Genomic DNA, 25,400 nt, shown 5'->3' with positions numbered 1-25,400 from the left:
GACATGTGGGACAGGAGGCTACTGATTTGATTCTATTTGAGAACCTAGATGTTCATTTTCCCAAGACCTGTAGGAATTTCATATTAGTGTATCTTTCCTTCATTATCTCAGTGTATCTTGCCTTCATTATCTTTCATTGCAACTTTTCAATTAGTTAAAAAGTGAAAAGAAGGTGAGAATACAGAACTCATGGGTAACTGATGAATCTCATCCACTGTTTCATCAAGAAACCAATTTAAGAGCAGTTTAGTTTTAACTTCAACTAATTTCTGCAAAGTTTCTGAAACTGTAATGTCTCACTTTATTTGTGTAACCCCTGCTCTCTCTTTGCAACAGAAAATAACCAACACATCTCATCTGTCTCTTGGTTAAAACTGCATTTCTTACAAATTATCCAGGCAGTGAGTGATGGGCTGTTAAATGCTGTACGCCTCGTGTGGGTTTCCTTCAGAAAATTATCTGTACCTAAGATGACAAGAAGTATTTCCCTATAGTAGCCCATTTTTCCAGATCAAATTGAAATGTACAGAACACAAAACAGCAACAGTTTTGTCATCTTTAGCCAAAACACCTCTGTCACAGAGGAAGAGAATTGGCTTCAAAGAAATTAATAAGCTCCAAATAAATCAATAGCCTGGTCTCATTATGAATTCACAAGCAGCTCTTTCAGAAGTTACTAACAGAAAACTGTATTTATGCAAAATATTACTATCTGCCTATAAATGAGAGAAAAGGAAAAGAGAGGAAGGAGAAAGAAGAGATGCCTGTTACCTTATACACATTTCACATAGTACAAGGAAGGATGTGGTTCCAATACACTTACTCAGGTGACAAATACACACTTTGGAATTTGATATTTTTCTAAATTAGATCCCACCTCCAAACCCCAGCACTTGCTGCAAGGAACAACATTCACGTTTAACACAGAAAAGAGAATGGAAAAAGCTTTTTTGAAAAATATAACGAGAGAGAATTAAATGCAAGACGTAAGAGCTAATTAAGCTTTGAAGCCTGAATAACAGTAAAGATTTATGTTGCATTAGAAATGCCATTTCAGGACAAGGATGTAAAATTAACTTACAAGTTGGTCAGAAGTGAGTCGAAGTGATTTTTTGTAACTGATTCCAGACAATAATGAGAGATGACTGGAGTTGGTTTGTAATGACCCGAGGTTTTGTTTCGTAGCTCTAGGGTCTTCATCGCTCGAAGAAGATTCATCTTTTATTCTGGAACATTGCACACACAGAAAATGATGTTATCGTGTCAGTAAATGCATCTCAGTATCCATTAAAAATGCATTAACAGTGAGTCACCGAATAAGTCATTGATTCTCTGCTACCAAGTACTGTCTCACAGGAGGTCATTCATATCATGAGTTTTAGTATATCAGTGAAGTACCAAACTTTCATTCACACATTTGCCATTATTCAGACTTGGATTGTAACAGGCAAGTGAATGGCTATAACAACAGTTTCATCACTTAAATTTGATGAATATAAATTAATGTATTATATTAACTCAAAAATCTCATATGATACAAATATAATACCCATTAGATACTATAACTACAAAAAAAATTCTCTGTTCTCAAAAGAAGAAAGAGGCACTTGTTATGCTGCCTTTCTCTTTCCCTCTTCTCTCCTCCCACAAAGAATTTAAAATTTAATTTAAAAAAAACGCAGGTTATGGAAGTTTTATCATACAAAATAATTCCTCCAGTTCTTTCAATGAGCAACTTCAGATAACTGGATTATTCTTTTCTGGGATTTGAACATGATTACCCTGTTCAGAATACAATGATGAAAAGTCATAAAACCTGACCTCCCTCATAGTACTTTGTTTAAATACACATTGGAATAATTACTTTTGTTCTCCTACAACCATTTTTTAGAAACTTCTTAAGGGTATTCTTCCTCAGAAAAAACATTTTCCTACAGTTAAAAAAAAAACCTATCACTGTAGTTGTAAGTTAAAATTCTTTCAGATCCTACAAATCGTATCTTTAAAACAATCAGTATTTGGCCTTTTATTTCAATCACACCTGGAGGCTTTGTAATATTAGGTAGTCTTGACCCAATATCAAGGTACTGCAGTCATGACTAGCAACATTTAAAAGCCTATCTTATCCTTTGTGACGTGTGATCTCAAAAGCTTTACTCAACATCCCACTTGTCATATTTTGCTTGCAAACAATACATTTTTAATGAGAGATTTATAAGGCCAGTTTAAATTTAAACAAAGAATATCAAATTCAGAATCTAGTGTGCTTGAACTCTTAATACCACTTTAAACATTATTTTTAAACAACCATGTAAGAAAACAGACCTCTATGCCACTTGCCATCCTTAAAAAGAAAATCAGCCTTTCCAATTTACTCTGGCTTTCAATCTCAGAGAGTCAATGGAGTCAACAGCTAATATCCTATAGAATGAGGATTCCTCCTTCCAGTACATTTGCCTGGACTGCAGCTGCTGACCACCAGAAAGAATGAGAGCTTCTTCTTCCAGAAGGGCAACCCCCCTTAATGAGCATAAAGCATATTTGAATCTGGTCCTTTTCAGCTGTAACTGCAGCCAGCACAAACAAGATGTCTTTACATTAAGATGTATATGCATCTTAAAGGGACAAGGTAGGAGAGCTATCCCTGGCTAACTCATCCCTCTAAAGCAAGCTAAAACTCATCTTATGGAACCCTCCAGGGTGAGATTCTGGCTATACAGTGTGATTCATTAGGAGCACAAGAAGGAAGAGACTTCTGCAATCCTGGAAACCATGACTATTGCCTGTGGAAAACACTCTGGAAAGTCCCTTAAATTTCCAAAATATGCAGGAACCAACTAATTTGTCAGGCCATAAATTTAAATAAATAAAAAAAAATTAAGCAACTGGGATCTGACAACAGCTTGGGTTCATCTATGATGTTCCCTTAAAAACTCTAGAGAAATACATGTAGCTTTGGAGAACTGCTCCAATTGCAGTTTGTTTCCAAGGGGCTGGAATGTGTGTCCCAGAGCTGCCAGCCAAACCACAGAAATGCCGGAGTGCACTCACAAGATTTGTAGCCCTGCCATGGGTAGGGGTCTCCTATTTGCACTTCTGTGGTGCAATGAGTAACAAATTAAAAGTATTTCACTGAGACAGTATTCCTTTGTTTGAATAGTTGAGGTAACTTGCTATTGTTTTAAATGGTCACTCTTGCTTGTTTCAGGTACAGATGATTTTGGGGATACCTGTTTGCCCTGCTCATCTGTGAAGAGTCTTCTGTAAGTCCATTTTCACTCATACCTTGATCTGGCTTTGTTTCCTGTAAAAATACAAGTATGAGTAGCTGTGCATCTCCTGCTGAGCAGAAAGTACATGTTTTTAGAAAAATACTTGAAAATCAAATTCTGCCTTGTACAGATTTGGTAAAAATCAACAGTATGTGTGTCTCCTTTGTGGGCAAAATGAAACCCTTAAAGAATGAAGGCAGTACAAAGAACTAAAAACTGCAACTATAACACTGAGAACAATAATTAAGACTTAGTTTTGCAGGGAAGAAGAACAACGTTTAACATCTAGTACTGTTGAAGTTCTGGAATCAACTCCACAGCTACTCAGTTCATACACCTCAAATACCTAGATTTCACCTGAGAAAGGAAAGTATGATTTGGGAGAAGGAAAAAAAAGACCACAAATTACCTTTCAGAGAATCATTTAAATCTTAAATCCAGTAAAACTTTCTAAACTGCTTTTATCTTGAGTAGATGCTGAACAGTAACAAATTCATTCCACAAGATTTCTAAATAGTGAATAGTTCTGCTTTACATAGTTCCATTTAAAGTTATCACACCTCAAGAGATAATCAAATACTTCCAGATAAAATAATAAAAACTTCAAATAACTATAAAACTAAAATCTCATGCTCTGAAACCCATACCCACAGACCAGTACAATGGTTATCTCATGCAAGGTTAAAGAAGTTCTTGACAGAGGCACAACCATAAAATTGTATTAAAAGTCATTTTCTCCCCTCAAGTACTTATGCTTCAATAGTATAAATGAATATGAAGAGGTTTTACTAGCCAACAATATTTCATATAAAGCCTTGTTTTTTTCAGTTTTCCAATGTTCATCCATGATTTTAAGATTGTTATCACAAACTTCTAATGCTCTGGAAAGAAACTCAAAAAGACTTTCAAACCAATATATGTAGTCAGTTTGCCATCTTAGGTTTTGCTGAGTTTTACAGCTCACTCTACTCATAAGTATGTCTGCTCTTTGACCATCAAAAGAAAGATGCTGAAAGGTAGGTCATCTGAGTGAAAACTTTTAACTAAATTATTGGCACAATTCTGATTCTAGATTACCAAACAGAGATTTAATACATTAGATACTACTGCCTCAGATGTGTGTAATGAAAATAAATCAAAACTCTTTAGGAAAATGTTTCAGGTAGGATCTAATCCAAATCTTTCTGAAGTCAAAACAAACCAGACTTCAGACTATGCTTAATGTGTATATCCTCAGTCAAACTGAGTACCAAGTTACCCTCTGAAGTAAAGTTCTGAGGGATGAATATGCCCAGCCTTCTCACTGCAAGCAGAAGGAAACTCTGCTTGCTTCTTAAACTTACCTCTTTAATAGTGCTGTTCCTCCCTCGCCATGAAAACCACCATCTTCCACCTTTCTTTGGCATCTTGTCCCTCATTATAGATTCCACAGTTGCCTGTGATAAATGGATGGTAACAAAAAAGGCCCAAAATAAAGGACAACCTGACATACGTAAATGAAAAAGTGCCAAACACACAATTTTAACTGATAATAAATAGAATAAAAGTAAACATACTGTCTGTGGACCATAAATTCTACTAAAGCAAAATCTAATGGTATCCAGAGCTGCTCTGAAGTAACTTAAGCATGAATACTTATGATATTTTTAAAGTAAAATGAAAAAGAAATCAAATCAAAGAAGAAAAAAAGCATAAAGAGATATTAGTATAGTGTCAAGAATGGAGAACCTGCTGTTTCTAAGTTTTTTAGTACAAATTATACATTAAAAAAAAAATTAAAACATCACTTCCTTAAGGAGGCGTCATGCAAAACAGTAACAAACTGACATGCAAGAGAGTTATTTACAAAGTTTGTATTTAATCCTCAGCTTAGCAAAAAGCAATTACTAGCTTTTATGAGTTTATGAGTTATGAGTTTATGAATTATCATGCTATGAATTTGACTGAAAACGTCAGAATAGTTTCTTTTATAAACCTTTTCTACTTTACATTGGTTCTACATACTAGACACCAGTAGAAAAGTTTCTTTCAATATCCATAATGGCTGGAGCCTTATGCATTTTAACAAGGAGAGCTGAATTCTTTCACTCAGAGAGAAGCAACAGATGGAACAGGAAAATATTAAGGTACAAGTGGCCACAGGGTTTGGCACAGCCTAGAACACCTTGGCCACTATATTTCTGAGATGACAGCTTCCACTGCAAGTAAAGTCACCAAAATAAAGCTGTGACGTTGATTAATGTTTTTTTTAAAAAAATTTAAAAACCAAGAACTCTTAGCAGTTAAGAGTGGGCTGTGTTCAGGGGGCTGTGCAGCACAATGGATTCCTTTTCTCAGTTTTTCCATAGGACTTTTTCACTATATTATCTAAAGTGTATGAGAAAAAAAGAAATGACAGAGGAATAAAGCTGAGTTTTTCAAACAGAATAAGAAAAACAGGGAGCAGATGGAGCTATGGAGAATGGAGTATCACAATTAAGAAAAACAGCTACAATTTAAGGAGATTCTCAAACATGTCAACAACTTCAAGCAGATGTCCTATAGACTTTTAGTGGGGGAATGCTTACAATTAGATGTGCATTGAAGTGTATCTTACAGAACATCAGTAAATTTTTTTTGCAAAAACTTACATTTTCAAACACTTCATAAACTCTGTTTATTATTAAAGTATTTTAGTATTTCAATTCCTTAACTTCATTACTACAGCAAATCAAAACTCTAAGTAACAAATGATGAAGAAAACCAGAAGGATGACTGGTAACATAAATGAGTCATTTCAGTTTCAGAGGTACAGTAAACCAAGTAAACCTTTCCAAACATACAGATTGTTCAAACTATAAATATTGGCTTCTCCACTGAATTAAAACTGCAATCTCAAGAAAGTTATCAGCATTTAGAATATAAATTAACCATTAAAAAACCCAAGCACATGGAATTACACACTCATAGAAGATTTTTCTCAACTGATAACCTATATGAATAATGACATAAGTATAAAGCTGTTGAAAGAATTGCCATCTGCTGTAACATTATAGAAAAATATTTTATAACACTTCTTTCCATTTACCCATCCTAGGCAAAACCCAAGACATCTGGCTCAGGCTTTGAAGTGTTTAATTTAAAATGCAGTTACCTGACATTATTTTTATTGCCACTGAAGACCCAAGAGGCACCTATCAAGGTCTGAATTACTCTGTGTGAGCACCCAACAAATATAGAGTAGGATAACTTCCGTGGGCGTTTGAGTTTCATGGGATTGAATCCCATCTTTGATGATTACTAGAACATTTGCAGTAATGCACAAAACATCTGTCTCTGTGACATCTTTGAAATTTAAGCCACATTGACCAGATACTTAGGATTTTTAGGCTCAATTTATTTTATACTGGGATGGTACCATGCAGCTGCACATGACTGCATATTATGTGGCACTAAGAAACACTGGCAGAGAATATTCTGGGATTTATAGAAATTTCTAGTCCACAGTGATGTCAACAGAGATAGCATTTGAATTCACACAGAACAATCCCAAAGATCTGTGAAGTGCTGCAAATGGCAGGAGGAAAGTTTAAGTTCAAAAATTTATTAAATCTGTGTCTAACCAGGACACAAAATGTTGATAGTGGTGATGCTACTGCTTTAGCTACATTTACAGTATTTCTGTCACGAGCACTGAGGTGGCACCAGGTCATGTGGCATTGAACTAACTTCTTCAGCACATTTATACAAGACAACACTCACTGTTGTCACACAGTCATAGAGCTATCTGGCACTACCTACCTGGGTTATGAACAACCAACTGAGAAACAAAAAGCTACCAAGCTGCAGGCCTTCCTCATCTAGCATTTAAATCTTATTCACTGGGGTTATTTATATTGACTTAATAATATATGCTATATACATATAAAACATATATGCTGTATACATATAAAACATACAAAAGAAAGCAAACACCAAGTATTCAGCTACAGCAAACACTAACATGGGTCAATAAAATTTATGTTTAAAATCCATATTAATGAAGTAAAAAAGAAGTTTTCCTACTTCAAAATAGTTGTAGTAACTTTAGCCTAGCAAACAAACACTAGTCACAGACCAAACTTAGTCCTTATTTAGGCCATCACAAGATAGACGAATAACTATGTGTGCGTAGATTTTACTGTGACGTGCAGATTCTCTTGTACAACAACCCATTTCCCTCCCTTAATCAGTGGCATCATTTCCAAACTCCTCCTGTTACCAGCTTTCATGTTCAATCTCACCTTTGGCAAAGGTTTCTGGAATGCCTGCATTGCCAGCAGAAGGGGACCAGCTGTCGTCCAGTTGTAGTACCTGGGCATGCAAGGGAGACAATTACAGCATTTTGTAATCCCTAAGTCCCAATTCACAATCCACCTGGTATTCACCACCTGGCAGATTAAAGCCATGAAGCACAGGTCAAACTCTGACCTGCTCTAGTAATAACAGACCCCATCTTATTCCACAGAATGCTCACAGGTATTTACCACATATATTTTTCAGGGTATGCATCCATCCAGCTACAGGCCTTATTATAGTCCTCTTTATCACAGCATAAGCCACATTTTTACAAGCTTTTTTTCACTGTTTTTCCATCAAGGAACTACATAAAACTTAGGGGCTGCAGCCTGTAGGATGTCAAGCTCCTGCAATTATATGTTGAGCATGGCTCAACCCTTGTTGCAGACAGTAGGACAATTACAGTATCCATTATCTAGGGAAGATGAAGTTCACACGACATTAAGAGAATATGACATTTAAGATCCTCACTAAGTCTCCCCTCTCCCCAATACATTCAGCATGCAGATAAAGACTACCATCAGATTCAGAGAACAGTGTCAGGGAAGCAATGAATGACTCACCTCAGACCACAGTGAGCTGAGGTCAGGTATGAGGCTGCAGCATCCACAATATAAACTATCACCTGGTACATCAACCTTGCATGAGCCATGTCTGTGACTAAGGGTAGCCAAACCTCTCTAAGCGCAGCACAAAGCCATGATCTCTCCTCTGTTTGCAAGGTGCAAGGAACTCTCAAGTTAAAGAACCCCCCAAAAAGCTGCCTCTCACTTAGAACACAGCACTGCCCTTCTGCCAGCAATATAAACATAAAAAATAATATCTTAACCTTGCAGGAATGGAAGCCTCATACTTAGTTGGTGAAGTTTGACAAGCCTTGAAAAGCAATGCCTCCACAGAGGCATATTAGCAAAATATTCAGTATATACAAAAAAATTACTTGGTACTGAATGACTGGAAGCAGACTGATGTATCCCTGTAAATATTAATTATTCAAACTGGCCCAGGGCAAGCCTTAGCAAGTTCACATCGTATTTCATTTTTACTCTGTCAATTGGATGTGAATACTATTAGCATTTAATAACAGCTTCTTGAAATTCAAACTGTGTCAGTAATAGGTCATCTGAAACTGCTCTTCACTTTCAGTTCAAAGGAGGAAAGGTAACTAGAAGGACCTGAATTCATTAGGGAGTTGACTCTTTCTGGATGAATCCAATCTACAAACATTCAAAACCTGGTTTTCAGCTACAGTTATACTGATGTAATGCACTGAAGTGACAAAGAAGAGTCTCTGTTACAACAGTATTTTTTTTTTCTGAAATATACTTACTTATTTCCAATCTTAACCACAAGGTTAGGGTCATCAATGATAGCAGGATTGTCCACAAACTGCTGATATGTTACTGCATGTTCTAAGAACTCTTCTGTGGGGGAAAAGAAGTTACATTTGTAAAGCATGCATTTATAGATGCCTGGGATGGGCCAACCTAAACCTCTCAGCACCTCTCAGATACATTGGTTTCACCTTCATTACAAGGGTGCTGAGATTTAATTGCAATATGGAAGCAAGTTGTTCAGAGATTCTCAATCTCGGAAGATAAGGGTTTCTTTGTTTCTGGGTGTCTTTCCTTTCAAAATACAACCTGAAGTGAAAGCTCAGGGATTGAACTGTGAGGGTGGAAAATCTCCTTTTAGAAAAATTATGTAATTTACAAGTTATTCAGATGACAGTAAGACTCAAAAAAATCACAGCATATTTGAAATATTTTAGTAAGTAGCTTGTGAGCAGCAGTCAGTGTAGCATCATGCTCATATGATTTTATGACACCACATTACTGCAGAAAGAGCAAGTGCTAACACATTTATTTTCACGTGGCCATATTATGCCACTGGAAGTTTAAGGCACAAAGTATTGTGATTTATCTAAAAGTTACACAACAAACTGGAGGTAAGGCAGGAATCAGGGTGAACTTTTCAACTCCTTCACCTCACGTTCCCATTTATGGACCACCTTTTTTACTCCTGACTCCAACAGCTGTGAATTTCCTAGCTATATACTGTACTAAGTGGCAAATGTATAATTAACACTACTGTGATACAAAACATAGCACTATCAGGAAGCAAAAGTGATATTTCCTACACTTTTGCTGTGAATTTCCTAGCTATATACTGTACTAAGTGGCAAATGTATAATTAACACTACTGTGATACAAAACATAGCACTATCAGGAAGCAAAAGTACCAATAAAATAATTCCAAAAATTTTCATATATGGTGGATTGTTCAAATGTGTTAAAAATCATGAGTTCTAGGAAGTTTATCATTACATGGCCAGCATCTATCTTCTCAACCCAGTGCTGAGCACAGCCACAGGAGGGTTCTGCAGCCTCAGGCTGGGAAGCTCAAACCCAGCTGCCAACAGAGTCTGCAATTCACACAGTCATCCTGTACCTTTGGTTATCTCTTTGTTCTCAGTAAGGCCTCCGCAGAGAGAAATGGCAATGGAGGGCAAATCCCGAATTCCATCCGAGGTGCTTTCAGCCCCACTGTCAACACCTGAGCTCCCGACAGACTGCGGAGAGTGGCTGGCCGGCCGCGGCCCCACGTCGGCCGTGCTCTTGCTTTGGGCATTATCCCCACTGGAAAAGAAAAATGAAGAATTCAGTCTTCAGGTGTTCATTCCCAAATTCATTCCCTTTAACATGTACAAGCTTAGGAAAAAAAAAGAAAAAAAAAAAGAAAAAAATTTTAAAAAGAACAAAAAAGATAAAAAAACCCCCCTTGTTTAAATTTTACAGCAAAACAAAACAAAGTAATATAGGCCTTGTATGGCCTCCAATATTAGATTGCTTCTTGTCTAAACTAGGCATGTATAATTATAGCTTCACTTATTTATAAGAGCTAGGAAAATAAGACAAAAACAGTATAGTCCTAGTAGATGAAATAATGGTACGATAAGCAGAGTTGATACTAGTAAAACTATTCCCGCACAGGAACAAGAAAAAGCATGTAAGTTTATTATTTAATTTATATTAACTATATAAACTGATAGCTAAATGCAAATAAATAATGGGTATGTTTGTGTATTTATGTGTCATGTATATATAAATAAAACACTCTACATGTAAACTACTAGGATTAAAATTTCCAGAAACAATAAATCATTATACCCACTTAAAATCTGATGAGATCAATATTACAAAGTTCAAGCTCATCAAACTCTGCTTTGCACTTCAGATTTATATGAATGCATTTGAGAAAAGAAATTTTCAATCCAACATTTTCCCCATATAACTAATCCTTTTCAGTTTTATTGAAATGCTAATATTACAGCAGTTGAGTTTAAGCAAGCAAAAAAAGAAAAATAAAATATACAAGCAACTTTAGTTGTTGCTCAATGACTTTCATCAAGTGACTAGAGTATATGTTGAAGGAGAACTATAAATGTTGCAAGACGCTCCAATAAAGATCAGAGCAAGCTGGAAATTGTATGTTCAGAGTGCAGTATTTTCATATGCAGTTCTGTCGATCATCTTCCAAAAATTATTTTTTCATATTTATAGGTGAATCAACCACAGTAAAGCAACATTTGACCAATAATTTTCTGCTAATACTGTTAACAGCAAGATGTGTTCTTTATTGTTGTAAGTCAGGACATGGGGATAAATATATCCCAAGGCCAACTGCTCTCCCAGGACATGTAACACTCACAAACATCAGTGTATATTAGATAACCATCCACAATCAATATACGATGTTTAATTGACCAGAACAGAAAACCAGCTGCAAGCACCTTTCTCAAGCTCAAACGCAGCACCTTTGAAAAATTCTAAAATCCCTCTCTAGAAAATTTTACTTTCTTTCTGCCTTCATCTCTGCTTGAACTCATCTTATCTGGTTGGCAATGAAGAGTTTGATCTAAATATGGAAGGTGAAAAGAGCTCTTTAAAAAGTAAAAATATAAGAAAAAGACTTATACTTTTTGGGGAAATAAAGCGCAGCAACTTCTGGATCCATGTCAGTGAGGTCATCTAAATAGACACCATCAGCACCAAGATGCCGACTCCGTTTGTCTGTAAGGGACAGAACAAATAAGCCTATTAATTAATATTTTCTGAGTAACAATACAGAGCTGTTATTACTGTTTAGCTATTCATTTTAAGACTGAGAATCAAGGAAGTTATAACAATTTGTGAACTGTATTTGTACAAAATGATACCGCCAAAAATCTCAAAACAAGTCATTTATATACATTGTTCAAACTATGAATTAACCAAACGGGACAGCAGAGGACTAGTTTTGAGACATGCCAAAGACCCCCTATCCCAGACAAAACCACTGTGAATCAGAAGTCAGTGGTCACCAGAGGAAAACAGCAACAGGAAAACTTTCTAAGTATTTGCATAGGCCTATTATCACAGTATGGCAGGCAGAACATTTAATCTTTGAGAACTAATCTTACATTCCTCCTTGAAAAAGGGAAATAACAGACTAAAATATGGTCACTCACACACTATAACTGGCTCGTTAGGGAGACAATTCACTTTTAAGCACATTCAGCTGATGTGTTGTTGTGTGCACATGCACCACTGTAGGGGACAACACATCCCTTCTAGGCCTGTCACTAGGACCAACACAGAGCCACCACTATCCTTTTGTTGCCAGTACACCTAGATAAGTAACCACTGTAAGGTCAAAACCTAATTTGGAATTCATTCTCAAACCCGCAACTTCTCACCATCTTAATTTCCAACACCAAGCATCACAAAAGCAATCAGAAAATCTATACAAGGACCGAATAGTAAGCAGAGAAACACGTCATTTTTTGTTTTCAAAGACAGTGGAATGCATGGGGAAGAGGCCAAGAAACTTGTATGTTTACTGATTAAAAAGCAGCTGCACAAACTAGACTTATATACAGCTTACATAATTATGAAATGATCAGCACTCTAAAACAGAACAGTTGTAAGCAAATCAATTTCATGTGAAGATTGTAACACTTGTTCACTTGTTATAAAATACCATGGAAATAGAGCCCAGAAATTAGGATAGAAAAGCAGATGAAGTTATATTTCACACATTCAGGACAGGGTATGTACCACACAGAACTGAAAAGCATATAAAACAACAGCACCTTATTTTATGGCAATATTCATTGTGCAAAAGACATACTACAGCTTTGCACTAGAGCAGAGTTTCCACAATTTCCAGCAACGCATCACTCAGGTGAATCAGCAGATCCACAGTCTGCTTATACATAGAAGTAAAATCCCCAAATCTGTCAACTGGAGCAAGTTTTGTAGTCTTGCTCATATGCACAGAGCTGCTGACAACTTCACACCAAGAAGAATCTTCTAATACATATCTCATGTGAACAGCTTGATGCACAACTCAGGTTTTGAAGGCTCATTCCAAAGCTTATTCCTTTTCTGATCTGAAAGTGCCTTCAGGGCATGGATTAATTTATATGGCAATAAGATGCTTTATCACCATAAAATTTGAAGATAAAGTCATGCATATAAAAGTGCAGGATCAACACCTTTACCTTTCTTTCTGGAAGGGGAATCCATCTTGCCAGTCGGTTGGGCTGAGCAAGCTGCAGCTTGCTTTATTTCTTCATTTGCAGGAAATGGGGGTTCAGCTGCTCCTGGCAGCTCTGTCTCTGGCTTACTTGTCTCAGCTGGTAAAGGCTCACTTTCATCAGCAATTGCTGCATCTGCTTGTCCAAGGGCAGGCAGAGGAGACACTGTGTTAAACTCCTCTACAGGAGAGCTCTGGATGACCCGAAAGTGGGTGCTTTCTGAAGGATTTACATCTGCCATGCTGGGTTCCTTTGCTTTGAGCAGAGAACTGGCCTGTGAGGAAAATTTAACAGATTACTACAAAGAAGAGCCCTTAAAAAATACAACAGCCAGAGTTCAACCTGTTCTGTTCAGTCCAGTGAGATCAGACTGTCAGGATGACCAACTACAGCAGAAAGCCACCACTGAGATAGAGACTACAATATGCAAAAGACCTCTCTGCTGTGTGTTTGTGCAAAATTCATTTGCATCTTGGGGCCAGGAAAAATTTGTTCTGCAATGTGCTCTACAGTCTTCATTTTCCATTCACCTGCACATCCCACCTCTCACTCTGCCTTCCTCTCTTCCTGTGAAAATCCTGGCTGTCCCTCAGAAGGTTAACCTGACAAACAAGAGAAGGTGGTGCAGACAGGAGTCCTTGCACAATCAAAATGGTCTCAGGCACCAGGTCACTGTCTAATTCCCAGATTTAGAATTTAAATCACTTTATAGGAACAATTCCAGATCTTCTCTGAGTGTGGGACAGGAAGTGCTCTTACAGAGGGACAGAGAGGAGCTGAACTACAGCAATAGCTGCATAGCTGCTATAACCTTCATGTCATAGCAAACAAACAACTCTTACATGAAGTTCAACAGCAGCCAAAGTATGACTCCCAGTTCAGGTATAGCAAGATCAGAATAGCTTGGGACATAGGCAGGGTCTGCAGAGAGAAAAGCCTCTGGGGGTGAGATTTGCAATACACACAAGGGTGTGTGACTGGGATAAAAAAGGTACACCTAAATTCCTAGCAGGAAACCCTCCATTCTAGACTGCAACTGCCAATTTGGAACTCCTGCATGGACCTGTGCACTTAAATCAGCTCTCTTTGAGCAGAAAATAGCTCCCAAATTTCTTGTAATGTACACAGGGAGGAGAAGAGTGCAGAGGTGATGAGACAGCTCACCACTGACATATTAAAGAAGAGACCAGAGCTCCTCTAAAGAAATTAAGAATTCTGGACTCCCACCCCTCCTTTTTTCACTAATTACCAACAGAGAATTAATTACAACAAATTACAATAGTGCCATTATAATTCTGGTGCCATCACCAGAACACAGAAGTCTTTCTGAACAGGATGCCCACTTCCCTGGCCTGCAAACAGCAATTTTTCCTCTTTACACTGTGTGTGAGCCCATCTCACCTGCAGTTCTTTCTGCAGAGAAGCCAGCCTTCAGCAGGAGGTGCCAAACTCTGCACTATCCCAGCCCCCATAGTTGCAGTATTCCACTGAAACCTGACCTCTATCTCTCATACCCTGCTGCACGTGTAAACCCTAAGGCTTCCCTTTCCCATGTGAATGCTGTGACTCCTCAGGAGCTGTTACAAGGAGCCAGCCAGCACCTGACCAGCCTGCAGTGTGGGCAGCTGCCCGCAGTTTCTGTGCAGCACTGGAAACAACACTGCTGGCTGCAGATTCCACACCTAACTGAGACAAATGGCTCCAGGAGGAGACAGGCACCAAGCCAGTCCTATGAGCCAAGAGAACAGCAGGTCTGCACATCCGCAGATACAGAACTGCAGGTGTCTCTGGATGCTTTTGTACTGAAGCAGTCCATTTTAATTTCTGTGAATCTGACTGCTAATACCAAGCACCTAATTTCCATTTAAGATCATTTATAAATGTCAGTGATTTACCAAAGGACATTGGGTTTCATTTTTTCTGTTTTTTTTAAGCTTCCAACTTTTACAAGACTGGGTCTCAGTTACTTCTTTATTTTCTACTGTCTATCACCAGTATTGAGAATATCCATGCCATAAGGTACTTTCCTATACCTCCTATGGAGTAAGATTCAATTCTCTTACATAAAACACTGCAATTTTAGGTAAAATCAGGATCCATGTCCTCTTCATGAGTCTGCAGTAGACTAAGCATACATGCCCTATTAAAGCAAAAGAGATGCTAGCATAATTACAGAACTTATGTTGGATACCTTTGCAGCCTGGGGTAGCTCTCCCCATGCCCAGTGCATGTGGGGATTATCCTTCAGTCCACTTCTGTCTGTAGGTTTACTGACTAATTCTGAGTCACTCTGAGGAGTAGGAGGACGTGAGTCTGATGGGCTAAAGAAAAACAAACAAAAAATGTTACAAAAGCAAAAGTAACCACGACGCACCTAGTGCTTTCCAAACTGATATCCACCAATACAAGGAATTGAAAACTGAAATAATCAAGAGCCACCTGAAGGTATGAAAGCATAGAAAAATAGTTTAAAGAGTTCAGGATCCTCTTATACTGGCATTCAGAGGCCTCATCCCTTTTTCAGCAAGTGCTGTCAGAGAAGTAGTATTTGAGAGGCTGAAAGAGATAGAAAAGAACACTGAACCTGATTTCAGGACAGTTTTTGGTTTTCTGCATGGTAGAAAGAATGGGGATGGTACCAGCAGCAGCAGCAGGTGAATAATGTATGCAAAGTGCAGAAATTACTCACATGAACAAGATACCTTATCCTAAGTAATACTTTAAGAAATCCAGTTGACTCCTTTCTAACTTGCTCAGCTCAACCACTGGATGGATGTTTATAAGGAAAACAGCAGGAGAGCTACACAAAGAATTTGAGCCCTTTAAGTTGAAACATACTCAACTGTTTGTTTTGATAATTGCTTGATAATAAATATTTAGAAATTAATTAGTGAATTATCAGCTTATAGTGTATTTTTAATGTGGTGAAGTCAAGAATGTGATGTCAAGTCAGTCATTAATAAATAATGAATCACTAATTTCAAGGACAGAAGGAAAAATGCACATTATTTTCTCTGCCTTTCTGTATAACACAAGTCATAGAATCTCCCCCAAAACCTGAACAAAGCTTGCAGTTTTTCTCAGAGCCATAACATGTCTTGGTATCCTCATCCAATCCTGATTTAAAAACTAAAAGCAACAAAAGAATCCACAATATTCCCAAACCAAAAGTCCAAACTGAGTTACTGTCATTCTTAAAAACAAAAGGTTTCCATCTCATGAAGTGCCTAACTCCATGAAGTTCAACAAGGCCAAGTGCCTGGTGCTATGCCTGAGACAAGGCAATTCCAATACAGCCTGGGCAAAGAATGGACTGACAGCAGCCATGGGAAGAATTAGCTGAGGGTGTTTGTGGACAAAAAGCTGGGAGGGTGCTGAGGAACTGGCACAGGTTGACCAGAGAAGCTGTGAACTTCCCATCCCTGAAGACCAGACTGAATGGGGCTCTGAACAGCCTGGCCTAGTGGAATATGTCCCTGCCCATAGCAGGAGGGTTAGAACAAGATAATCTTTAAGGTCCCTTCCAACCTAAATCATTCTGTGATTCTACAGTTCTATGAAAAATCCAAACTGGTGTGGATGTTCAGTTTATGCAGAAAAGAATAAATCAAACATAAGGAATATATGTAAAGGTAAAATCATAGAATGGTTTGGGTTGGAAGGGATCATCTAGTCCAATCACCCTGCCATGAAACCAGGTTGCTCAAAGCCCCATACAGCCTGGCCTTGAACATTTCCAGGGATGGAGTATCCACAAATTTTCACGGCAACCTGTTCCACTGCCTCAACACCTTCACGGTGAAGAATTTCTTTCCAAAATCCAAGCTTTCAGTTCAAAATCACTGCTCCTTGTCCCGTACCTACCTGCCCCTGTGAAAAGTTCCTCTCCTTTTTAGCTACTGTAAGGTGTTATAAAGTCTCCATTTTTCAATGCTCTGTAGAGCCAACTGGTAGGGAATTCACTAATCACAGCAAAATAATTACTTCACATTCACATCTGAAACAACAGCAACCTAATTATCTATACTATTCACTGTTTTCAACTATGCAGTAAAATACATTTTGAATATGGACAAACACTAGGACATTTTAGCTACAGATATTTATGTTACCTAATTAAATTATAAAATTTGTAAGCCATCTTTTTAGAGCCTAAGAATTTCAATATTTTATCTGTCCTTAGGGTGTAACCTATTGACAGATGAAAGATTCAATACAGTGCAATTTTAAAAGTATTTTCAAGCTCTAAGAATTAAAAAATTGCTTAGTGGGTTTTTAAGCAACTTCTAAATCTTCCACTGAAAAGTTTGTAGGATTTGCAGTATGTTCCATATTTAGAGGCCATTGAAACCTGGGAAATCACTAGCCTGAGCACTTCAGAAAATCTCAGTAGGCAATAATGCTCCTACGGCTGCTTTAAGCCTAAAATATCTAGATTTAAGGAAGCCCTGTCACTTCATGTCTTACTTATCCTGTGCACTACAGACATTTTAACCCCCAAAATACCTGTTGTTTACCTAGAAAAATCTCCAATCTGTCTTTTTTCAGCCCACTTCCTCGGACACCCTGAAAGAATAAAGGTATTGCTTCAGCTCTGCATTTTGCAGTAAGAAAACAGATTTGGGTTGGAGGGGAACCTGGTCTTATCCATGATTTTCCCTGAAAATAGAGTTCCCTTGTACACACAGGTGATTGGGAAGAGCCCGAGCTGTTACTCAGCCCCGTGATTTCTATTCTCAGAGACACAAGGAAAGCACCGGAAATACAGGGCACACACATGGCTGTGTTAAAGTAGCAGAGCTCTGCTCTGTGAAGGTTCCTGCTGCAACTGCTGCCCAGTGGTCTGGGTTTACCTTGGGCTGAACTATGTCTTGCAATTCCTGTGTCCTTAAGTTATGCACTGCCTCAGCCCAGCTGAAATTTCCTTGCCTTGCACAGATTGCTGAGATACTGCAGATCAAACCAGAGCCACCCATCCTGTCAACAGTACACAAGAAGGAAGGGAAACTTCAGGTATTTAGATCAGCATCTCTGATTCACATCCCATAGATGCTGAATATTTGTATCACAGTCCTTTATACTCTTTAACAGCTATGACTGCACTTAATCTAATGACAAAGAACAAGGAACTTGGCCTGTAGTTGGCAGTTCTGCAATAACAGACTACAATGATCTTTGCAATGTTTTCCACTGGAAGCAAAGAGATCCCTCAAAAAGCAGCAATAAGACCTGAGAAAAAGCCCTGTCTTGTGTGACAAAAAGTACCTGTGATAAAAGATGATCAGAAGGAAAGAGGCCTACATCATGTACATGTCACAGCAATGACTGAGAGCCTCTGAAGCACCTCTTAGGTGGCCAAAATAGCATTCCTTACTTTACATGGTGGAAAAAAAAAAATTGCTGAAAGACCCACCAAGCACTTCTTTCTTCAACAGCTGCAAACACAGAGCCTCACTCAGACAAGTTGCACAGCACTTTAAATGTCTATCTAGTCTGTAAGACACGTGAACTCCAGAACAAAGTTCATGAAGCCACCCAGAGCACATCACTGCTCCATCCCAATCTGTGTTCCTGCCCTTCCTTGCCGTGAGAACATGCTAAGGAGAACAGTTTTGAACAACCCAGGCTCTCACTTTTGACTTGGTGCTGCAACATGGTCAGGTTAAAGAAGGCAGACCTAGAAGCTGAGAAAACCTCAAGATTATCAGTTTTGATATGGCTTTAGGCACCTAGTATGGCAACTATGTTGATATAAGCAATGAGTAATTTAGCCTGATGTATTACTCAAAGCTTTCCCAGTACTAATGGAGAATTGTAGAGGTCATATTCTACTACTTTATATTTTTTAACGTTGCTGTGACCTCTCTCCACAGACTTTATGGAGTGAAAGAGCTTGACTGCAGAATCTTGAGACTTCTTGAATTTAAGATAACACAGAAAGTGTCTGTATCCATTTTAGCGCTGTGGAAAAGAGGAATCCTACACTACTGAAAAGGCCTAGAGAGAGAAGTTTTCTTTTGGCACGGGGCTCCTCCCATTACAAGGTTTAAATTTTTTATTGCTCACTTATTCTCTGAGGTTTTTGTTTTGCTTTTAGCAATCTATGCACAAGCAAACAACTCGGGAAATTCATGGGATAAAAATGTCATTAAAATATACACTGATTGTAAAAAGCTATGTGGAAATGTCATTCTTCAGGGGAGTGAATTCACTGACTAAGGTCTTCCGTTTTGGGGTTTTTACCATCTTAATGAACTTGATTTTTAACCCATGCTTTCATTGACATCATTTTGTATGAGCCACCATCTTTCAATGAATGGTTCATCAAAGTAACTTACTGCTACTCAATGCACACAAAGAAGCAAACTGAGAAAGTGGTTTCCAATGTCCCTTTCAAAGTGTCTGGGTTAGCAGTAAGTACAGTTAGAATACAACAGCAGTTCACATAGTCTTAATGTGGTAAAGGTGTATTAAAGTGTTAAAAGGTGTATTAAAATGTAAAGCAGTCCAGAAAAGAAGGAGGACAACTGTTCTACCTGTCCGGAAGAGAAAAGCGAGAAGATTGTTGAGGACAAGAATTAGATAGGCCTCTGTCTGCTGGAACAGTGAGGAGAGTGGTTTGCCCTGTACAATCTATAACCTTACTGGGCAGCAGAGCATGTGGGGAGAAAGAAAGACAGGGTGTCATTATATTCACAAGTGCTGATTAACATAAACTCTTTGTGCATTAGTTACACAAATGCTGACTTTACACTGAGAGTTTTTAAAACCCAGGATACTGCAATCAAGAAACAAACAGAACATACAGTTCCAAAAGCCATCAAAAGGGCAGAGTATTGACAAATGCTATCAGCAGCCTGGTGAAGCCAATCACAATAAGCTTTACAGGCACTGGACAATGTTTCTTCCAGAATGCAATTCAAAACAGTTCAATTTAGCCATTGCCCTGAAATAATCTCCTCACACTCCCTTCCTCTGCCCCTCAACGACAGAGGCAGGATATTGAGATTAGACTTGTTAGGACAAGGTCTTGTGAATATTGCTGCACTCAAGCAGCCTGCATGGGGGACGTGGAGCACACGTGCATGGGGCACACACACACAGACCTAACTGGAATTATAGTGCAATGCATTGAGCAAAAAACTGTCCCTTTTTGACAGACACAAAAAGGGAGGTCCAAACTGCTCTGTTTTGACATGAAAGGTATACACATGCACACAAATACACACACAGGAAAAAGTATGCAAACTACTGTATGCGCTTTTTTCATAAAGTAAATATATCATATCTATATTAAAAGTGACATGAAAAGCTCATATTCATTTAAAAATTCTTATTTTTATATATTAACTCGTATCTGGGAAATTTTTAAAAATATTACACTTAAATTACACTGAAGATTTATAAACCTACATTCACTGAAGCCCTTACAAGGTGTGTGCATCAGGCATATAGTCAGATTTCACAAAACATTCCTCCTCTCTATAGTATTTATATGCAGTGACATTAACAGATAAAAATAGTCTTCAGAATTTATGGACCTGCATTTTTATGTATGCATTTGCTGCATCAAGGACAAAGCCAACCTGATGCTTTGGTACACTATCTTATTGAAAATATAAAAGTATTAATCTAATAATGGTCACTGACCATGTTTGATATCAAAATCGCTAGTGAGACTTCGTATAGTACTCGCACAGAAGACACCAATGGAAAAATTAAAATAAGGGTACTATCTAGAACTGTACTATCAGAAAAAGTACCTTTGAAGAGGTGACCATTCTCCATCTGAATGAGTGTAAGGTGCAGACTGAGAAAGCACAGAAACTGCAGGAGCCTTTATGTCAGATACATCATCAACAAACACATCTGGAACAGGGATCCTAAATAGGGGAAAGAAGTGACATTTAAAAAACATATTTGGTTACTGAATTTTCATATATCTCAGCTAACAAACCCTATCGCAGAGAAGAACTAGTATAACCTGAACTAAAAGGAGATAAAGAAATGTTATCTCATTCAAACCATCTAGTTCACAACACTACAGAGGATTCTTATGTTCTGTACCCTAAAGCTTTATTTTTAAACTAACATCTTCATAAGCCATATGTTCTGTCTTAGGAATTACTGCTAGAAGGCATGGACTGTATCATTAACCCAGGTTTTCATTACATATCTCAGTTCCACTATGATACCTTGAATTGTCCAATGGCTCTTTTTCCTCCTCTGAGCTAATCTCTATGGGAAACATGTCTTCATCTTCTGATGTGTCTCCATGTGTGTCTTCTCTTTTTAAGCTGTCTATTTTATGAGTTGACTTCCTCCTCTTCTTCCTCCTTTTTTTCACAGAGCTACAGACTGGAGATGTTTCAGTAGAAGGCTGGGATCCATGGGTTTGGGGTGGGACTTGTGAGGATGCATTGGTGTCCAGGTTTCGTATCCTGTCTATGGAATTCCTCTTCAGCTGGGATTCCATTAAGGCAGTCCCCTCAGACAGAATGGGAGATGTGGAGAGATGATAAGGAATTACCTCCTGCAAAAGAAAAAATTCAAACCATAAAACATGTTAGCTCTTTAGCCAGTCATACAACTGGCAACCTATGCACATATTACCAAAAATCTAAGTTATTTACTCCTCAGAAAAATAACAAGGATTAGACACCCGGATACTCATTATGCTCCTATGGCATATGGAAATTTTTTCCATAGCTGCATCCCCTTAGACAAACCAGGGACAATACTCTTAATACAGCATCCTTTGAGCATCTAATATTGGCCAGGTTACAGTGTAAGTTTCTGTCCACCTCAAGTAAGATACAGAGCAGAAACAAAATCTTAGTTCAGAACCTGAACATTTTGTAAAATACAATTCTCCTTCACAACACAGATGACAGATAGTATCAGACAGGTCAATGGTTTATAATTAGGTCACACAAACACCCTACTATGCATTCACATATATATATATCCATCTCTAGACATTCATAGAAGTATTTCCAGTAGTTTTCAGTCACCAAATAACTGTTACCACACAAAAATTTAAAAAATAAAGGTATAGAGATGCACATTCACAAAACTCTCACCTGAAACTGGTAATATCATACTCAAGACAGGAATCTGAACACTCATCCTCCTCTGGACAGTGAAAAAATTTAGTTGGGATATATAAAGAGAAATGCCTGCAAAAGTTTTCTTATATTACATTACATGTGGACCACTCAAAGTTACTGTAAACATAATTTATTTGGACCAGTGTTTAACCACAGCACAACAGCAGACATTCTCATTTAAATACAGTCCCACATGACTAATAGTTGTGAGATCATGTTTATGAGAAGCACGAGAATTAATGTGTGCACAGATGTTTACAGAGCATGTGCACTTTTACTGGCAGTCTGGTGCATATGTTCAAATTAAAGATTTCTCCAAAAAAACAGGTCCCTGGACATTAACCTCTTGCATGCAACTTTGAAGCATGTGAACTCTGTAGCTGCCATTTCTGTTCACACACTGGCATGCAAATTATTTATTTTTCATTCATGTGATTATCTTCAGCTTTTTCAAATCTCAGCAATTAAAAAAAAAACCTGAAGTAACAGCACAGCATTAAATTTCCATAGCAGAAAATTGTCCAGAAACTTTCAAAACTATAAAATGGATAAAGGTGTATTTTTCAACAAGATTCCTAAACTCAAAACTGACTCTGAAAAGCTGGCATCGGATTTTTAATGAATTAAGTGTCATTTTTACTCTTACCTGATCATTATCTGTCTCCTGCACAAAAAAGGCCTCCCCATTGTCTCCCAGCTTCATGTGCAAATCTACAGCCTCTCCATTAATTTCTATGTCAACCTGGAAGGAAATAAATATATTCCTATATGAAAAGAAAGTTAATTCTACTGCTGACACTGGGCAAATGCTTCTCAGGGAAGTGTAGGAAACATTACAATAAACAGGAAATAGTGACCTACTCTTTTTTCTTTCAGTACCCCTTCACAAAGCAATCAATTATAAAGATGTTTTTCTAACTTGTTCAGCTCATTGATACCTTGCTCCTCTACTCAGAAAGGTTTATAGTCATTACATAAAGTTCTCAATCTTTTTAAATGAAATTCTGAATGCTTCACTTGCCACACAAATCTACTTGCTCTTTCAATTCCTAGCCTATTTTTTAATTGTGATAGAAGTACTTCCAAATGCAAATTCTTAATATACTGTCTTTCAAATTCATTAAGGAGACTTCTCTTCACACTATGAGAAGCACAAATGAGAAAAATAATTTTGCATTCAATTCCTGTGACTATTCCTTCCACACATTTATCCTATCACTGTACAGCCCTAACTATCTCCATTTCTTCTCAGGAAGATCTCTCTCTCTTTGACTATAACCATGCTTGCCAGCAACTCCATTTTCACTGTAAATTTTTTGGAGACTTGCACAAGTCTACAAGTCTATTTCAGGACACAGCGCACCACTGGCACAGTAATATCTTTCAATGTTTACCGAATCTAAATACTGGAATTTCTTTCTGATCTAAGTAAGAATTGAACCATGTCCATGCTGACTTTAGGATCTTTCTGCTGAAAATTCTAGCTACAGTAGAATCCAGGCTCTATGGAGTGAAAAATTACTTCCTAAAATAATCTGTCACACTGGTAACTTCACATCTGATACACTACCAGGTCACTCAGCCTAGTTACATTTATTTCAAGATCCTCACTGTTTTTTTTTCTAGCTTCAATTAACCTCAAGGTACATTTATCTGAAAATATTACTTCACTCATATCTCCTTTTTGGAACTATCACTGAACATATAATTGAACTTGAACAAAGAAAGGGGTGTTAATGAGTAACTAATGAAATCTAGAATAGATTCAAATTAGCACATTTGAAATTTTGCTTTATTGAACATAAATATTACAAATTTCATGGCTAGTTTTGTTTTTTATTATAGTCAATTTTGCTTTTTATTATAGTTAACAAATTATACTCTAAACTGCAATAATCAGTAACAACCATTTTAACTGAAGCTTGAATTAATTCAGGCTCTTTATAAAAGATACCTAAAGAAAACCTCAACTAGCAGACCAAAGAACATTCAGTAACTTCCATGCTATTACAGTTAACTCACAGACAGGACATATAAAAAATGACACATTTTCTTACCACTTTCTCCCTGGAACGCAGAACTCCCATTTTCCCGAAGCGAACATGGAAAGGGGAACACTGAAGATTTCCATCTGGCTGACGTACAACAATTATATCTATACATCCTGACAGCGTGGCTGGGTTTAGACCCTTATAGAGCTCCTTCACAGTTACAAACACTTGCCCTGCTAATTGTCCAACGTAATTCATGGTTTGGACCTGAAAGGCAAAAGGTGGAACAAACTGGATTTTGATCCCTGCTTTGTATTTTGGAGACGTGAGAGATGGAGAATTTTCCAGTGGGGTGTTCTCCTGTTTGACAAATTAACAATTTTGCACAAAATCAGGATTTCCCACCTAATTTATTTACAGCATGTTTGTAGAGAGCTATTAAAACTCAAAAGGGACCTTGTAAGTCAGAAAATTGTAACAACTTTCAAAGGTTCATTAAAATCAGTTGAATTCAAAACAACTGTCAGACTTTGAGACTCTGAAGCTCAAATGTCTCCAATTATCTCTGAGGAGAAAAGCATTACTTCCAGAATAACATCTCCTCCTAACATTTATTGCGCCCTCAACACTGGAAATACTTTTTTTTGGTGTATTTCCACAGGCTTTTAAAGGCAGGGCAAGTGAATAGCTTTGAGCATATCTAATTTCACACCACACTAAAGGCAAAGACTATTTTCCCGTCTTACATTGATTTCTCCCATTAAAAGGTTATTATAATGCATTCAAACAATAGATATGCATTAAGGTTGAACATTGTTTCCTAATGCAACTTTACTGTTCTTGTTTCAACAGCCTTTTTAAACAGTATCTGCACTATTATTAAAAATTACAATTATGTTGACTGTTGAAGTGATTTGCTTTATTTCCCCTGCTCCTGCATTTATTTAGTATTTAGCATTTAGTTTGCTGCTTCCACATTATTAATACACATCCTGTTCAATATATTTAGTCCCCCAGAAATGACTAATATGCATATTCAGACATGCTTAAAAGATAAGGAAGTCTTTCAATGGCTCCCAAAATATGAGTGAATTTAAGCAGATACCTTCCTGAATAGTATAGGGTTTAA

General features: G+C 37.6%; 1 protein-coding gene across 2 annotated transcripts in view; it reads right to left on the bottom strand.

The window, feature by feature from the left end:
• LPIN1 (lipin 1) overlaps window positions 1-25,400 on the bottom strand; it is a 48,858-nt gene that overhangs the window by 14,709 nt on the left and 8,749 nt on the right. For both annotated transcript variants that reach the window (XM_053973353.1, XM_053973354.1), the window contains exons 2-14: window positions 24,338-24,538; window positions 22,927-23,022; window positions 21,366-21,703; window positions 20,934-21,053; window positions 15,362-15,491; window positions 13,135-13,444; window positions 11,569-11,662; window positions 10,041-10,228; window positions 8,920-9,013; window positions 7,535-7,604; window positions 4,616-4,708; window positions 3,231-3,304; window positions 1,082-1,226 (exon numbers count right to left, since the gene is read on the bottom strand). In XM_053973353.1, the coding sequence (XP_053829328.1) occupies window positions 1,082-1,226; window positions 3,231-3,304; window positions 4,616-4,708; window positions 7,535-7,604; window positions 8,920-9,013; window positions 10,041-10,228; window positions 11,569-11,662; window positions 13,135-13,444; window positions 15,362-15,491; window positions 20,934-21,053; window positions 21,366-21,703; window positions 22,927-23,022; window positions 24,338-24,529 (1,944 nt within the window). In that variant the 5' untranslated portion in view covers window positions 24,530-24,538. The remainder of the gene's footprint in view (window positions 1-1,081; window positions 1,227-3,230; window positions 3,305-4,615; window positions 4,709-7,534; window positions 7,605-8,919; window positions 9,014-10,040; window positions 10,229-11,568; window positions 11,663-13,134; window positions 13,445-15,361; window positions 15,492-20,933; window positions 21,054-21,365; window positions 21,704-22,926; window positions 23,023-24,337; window positions 24,539-25,400) is intronic.

The sequence above is a fragment of the Vidua macroura genome, chromosome 3 (genome assembly GCF_024509145.1).
Source record: "Vidua macroura isolate BioBank_ID:100142 chromosome 3, ASM2450914v1, whole genome shotgun sequence".
Lineage (NCBI taxonomy): Eukaryota > Metazoa > Chordata > Aves > Passeriformes > Viduidae > Vidua > Vidua macroura.
This window is presented reverse-complemented; position numbering and strand designations above follow the sequence as displayed.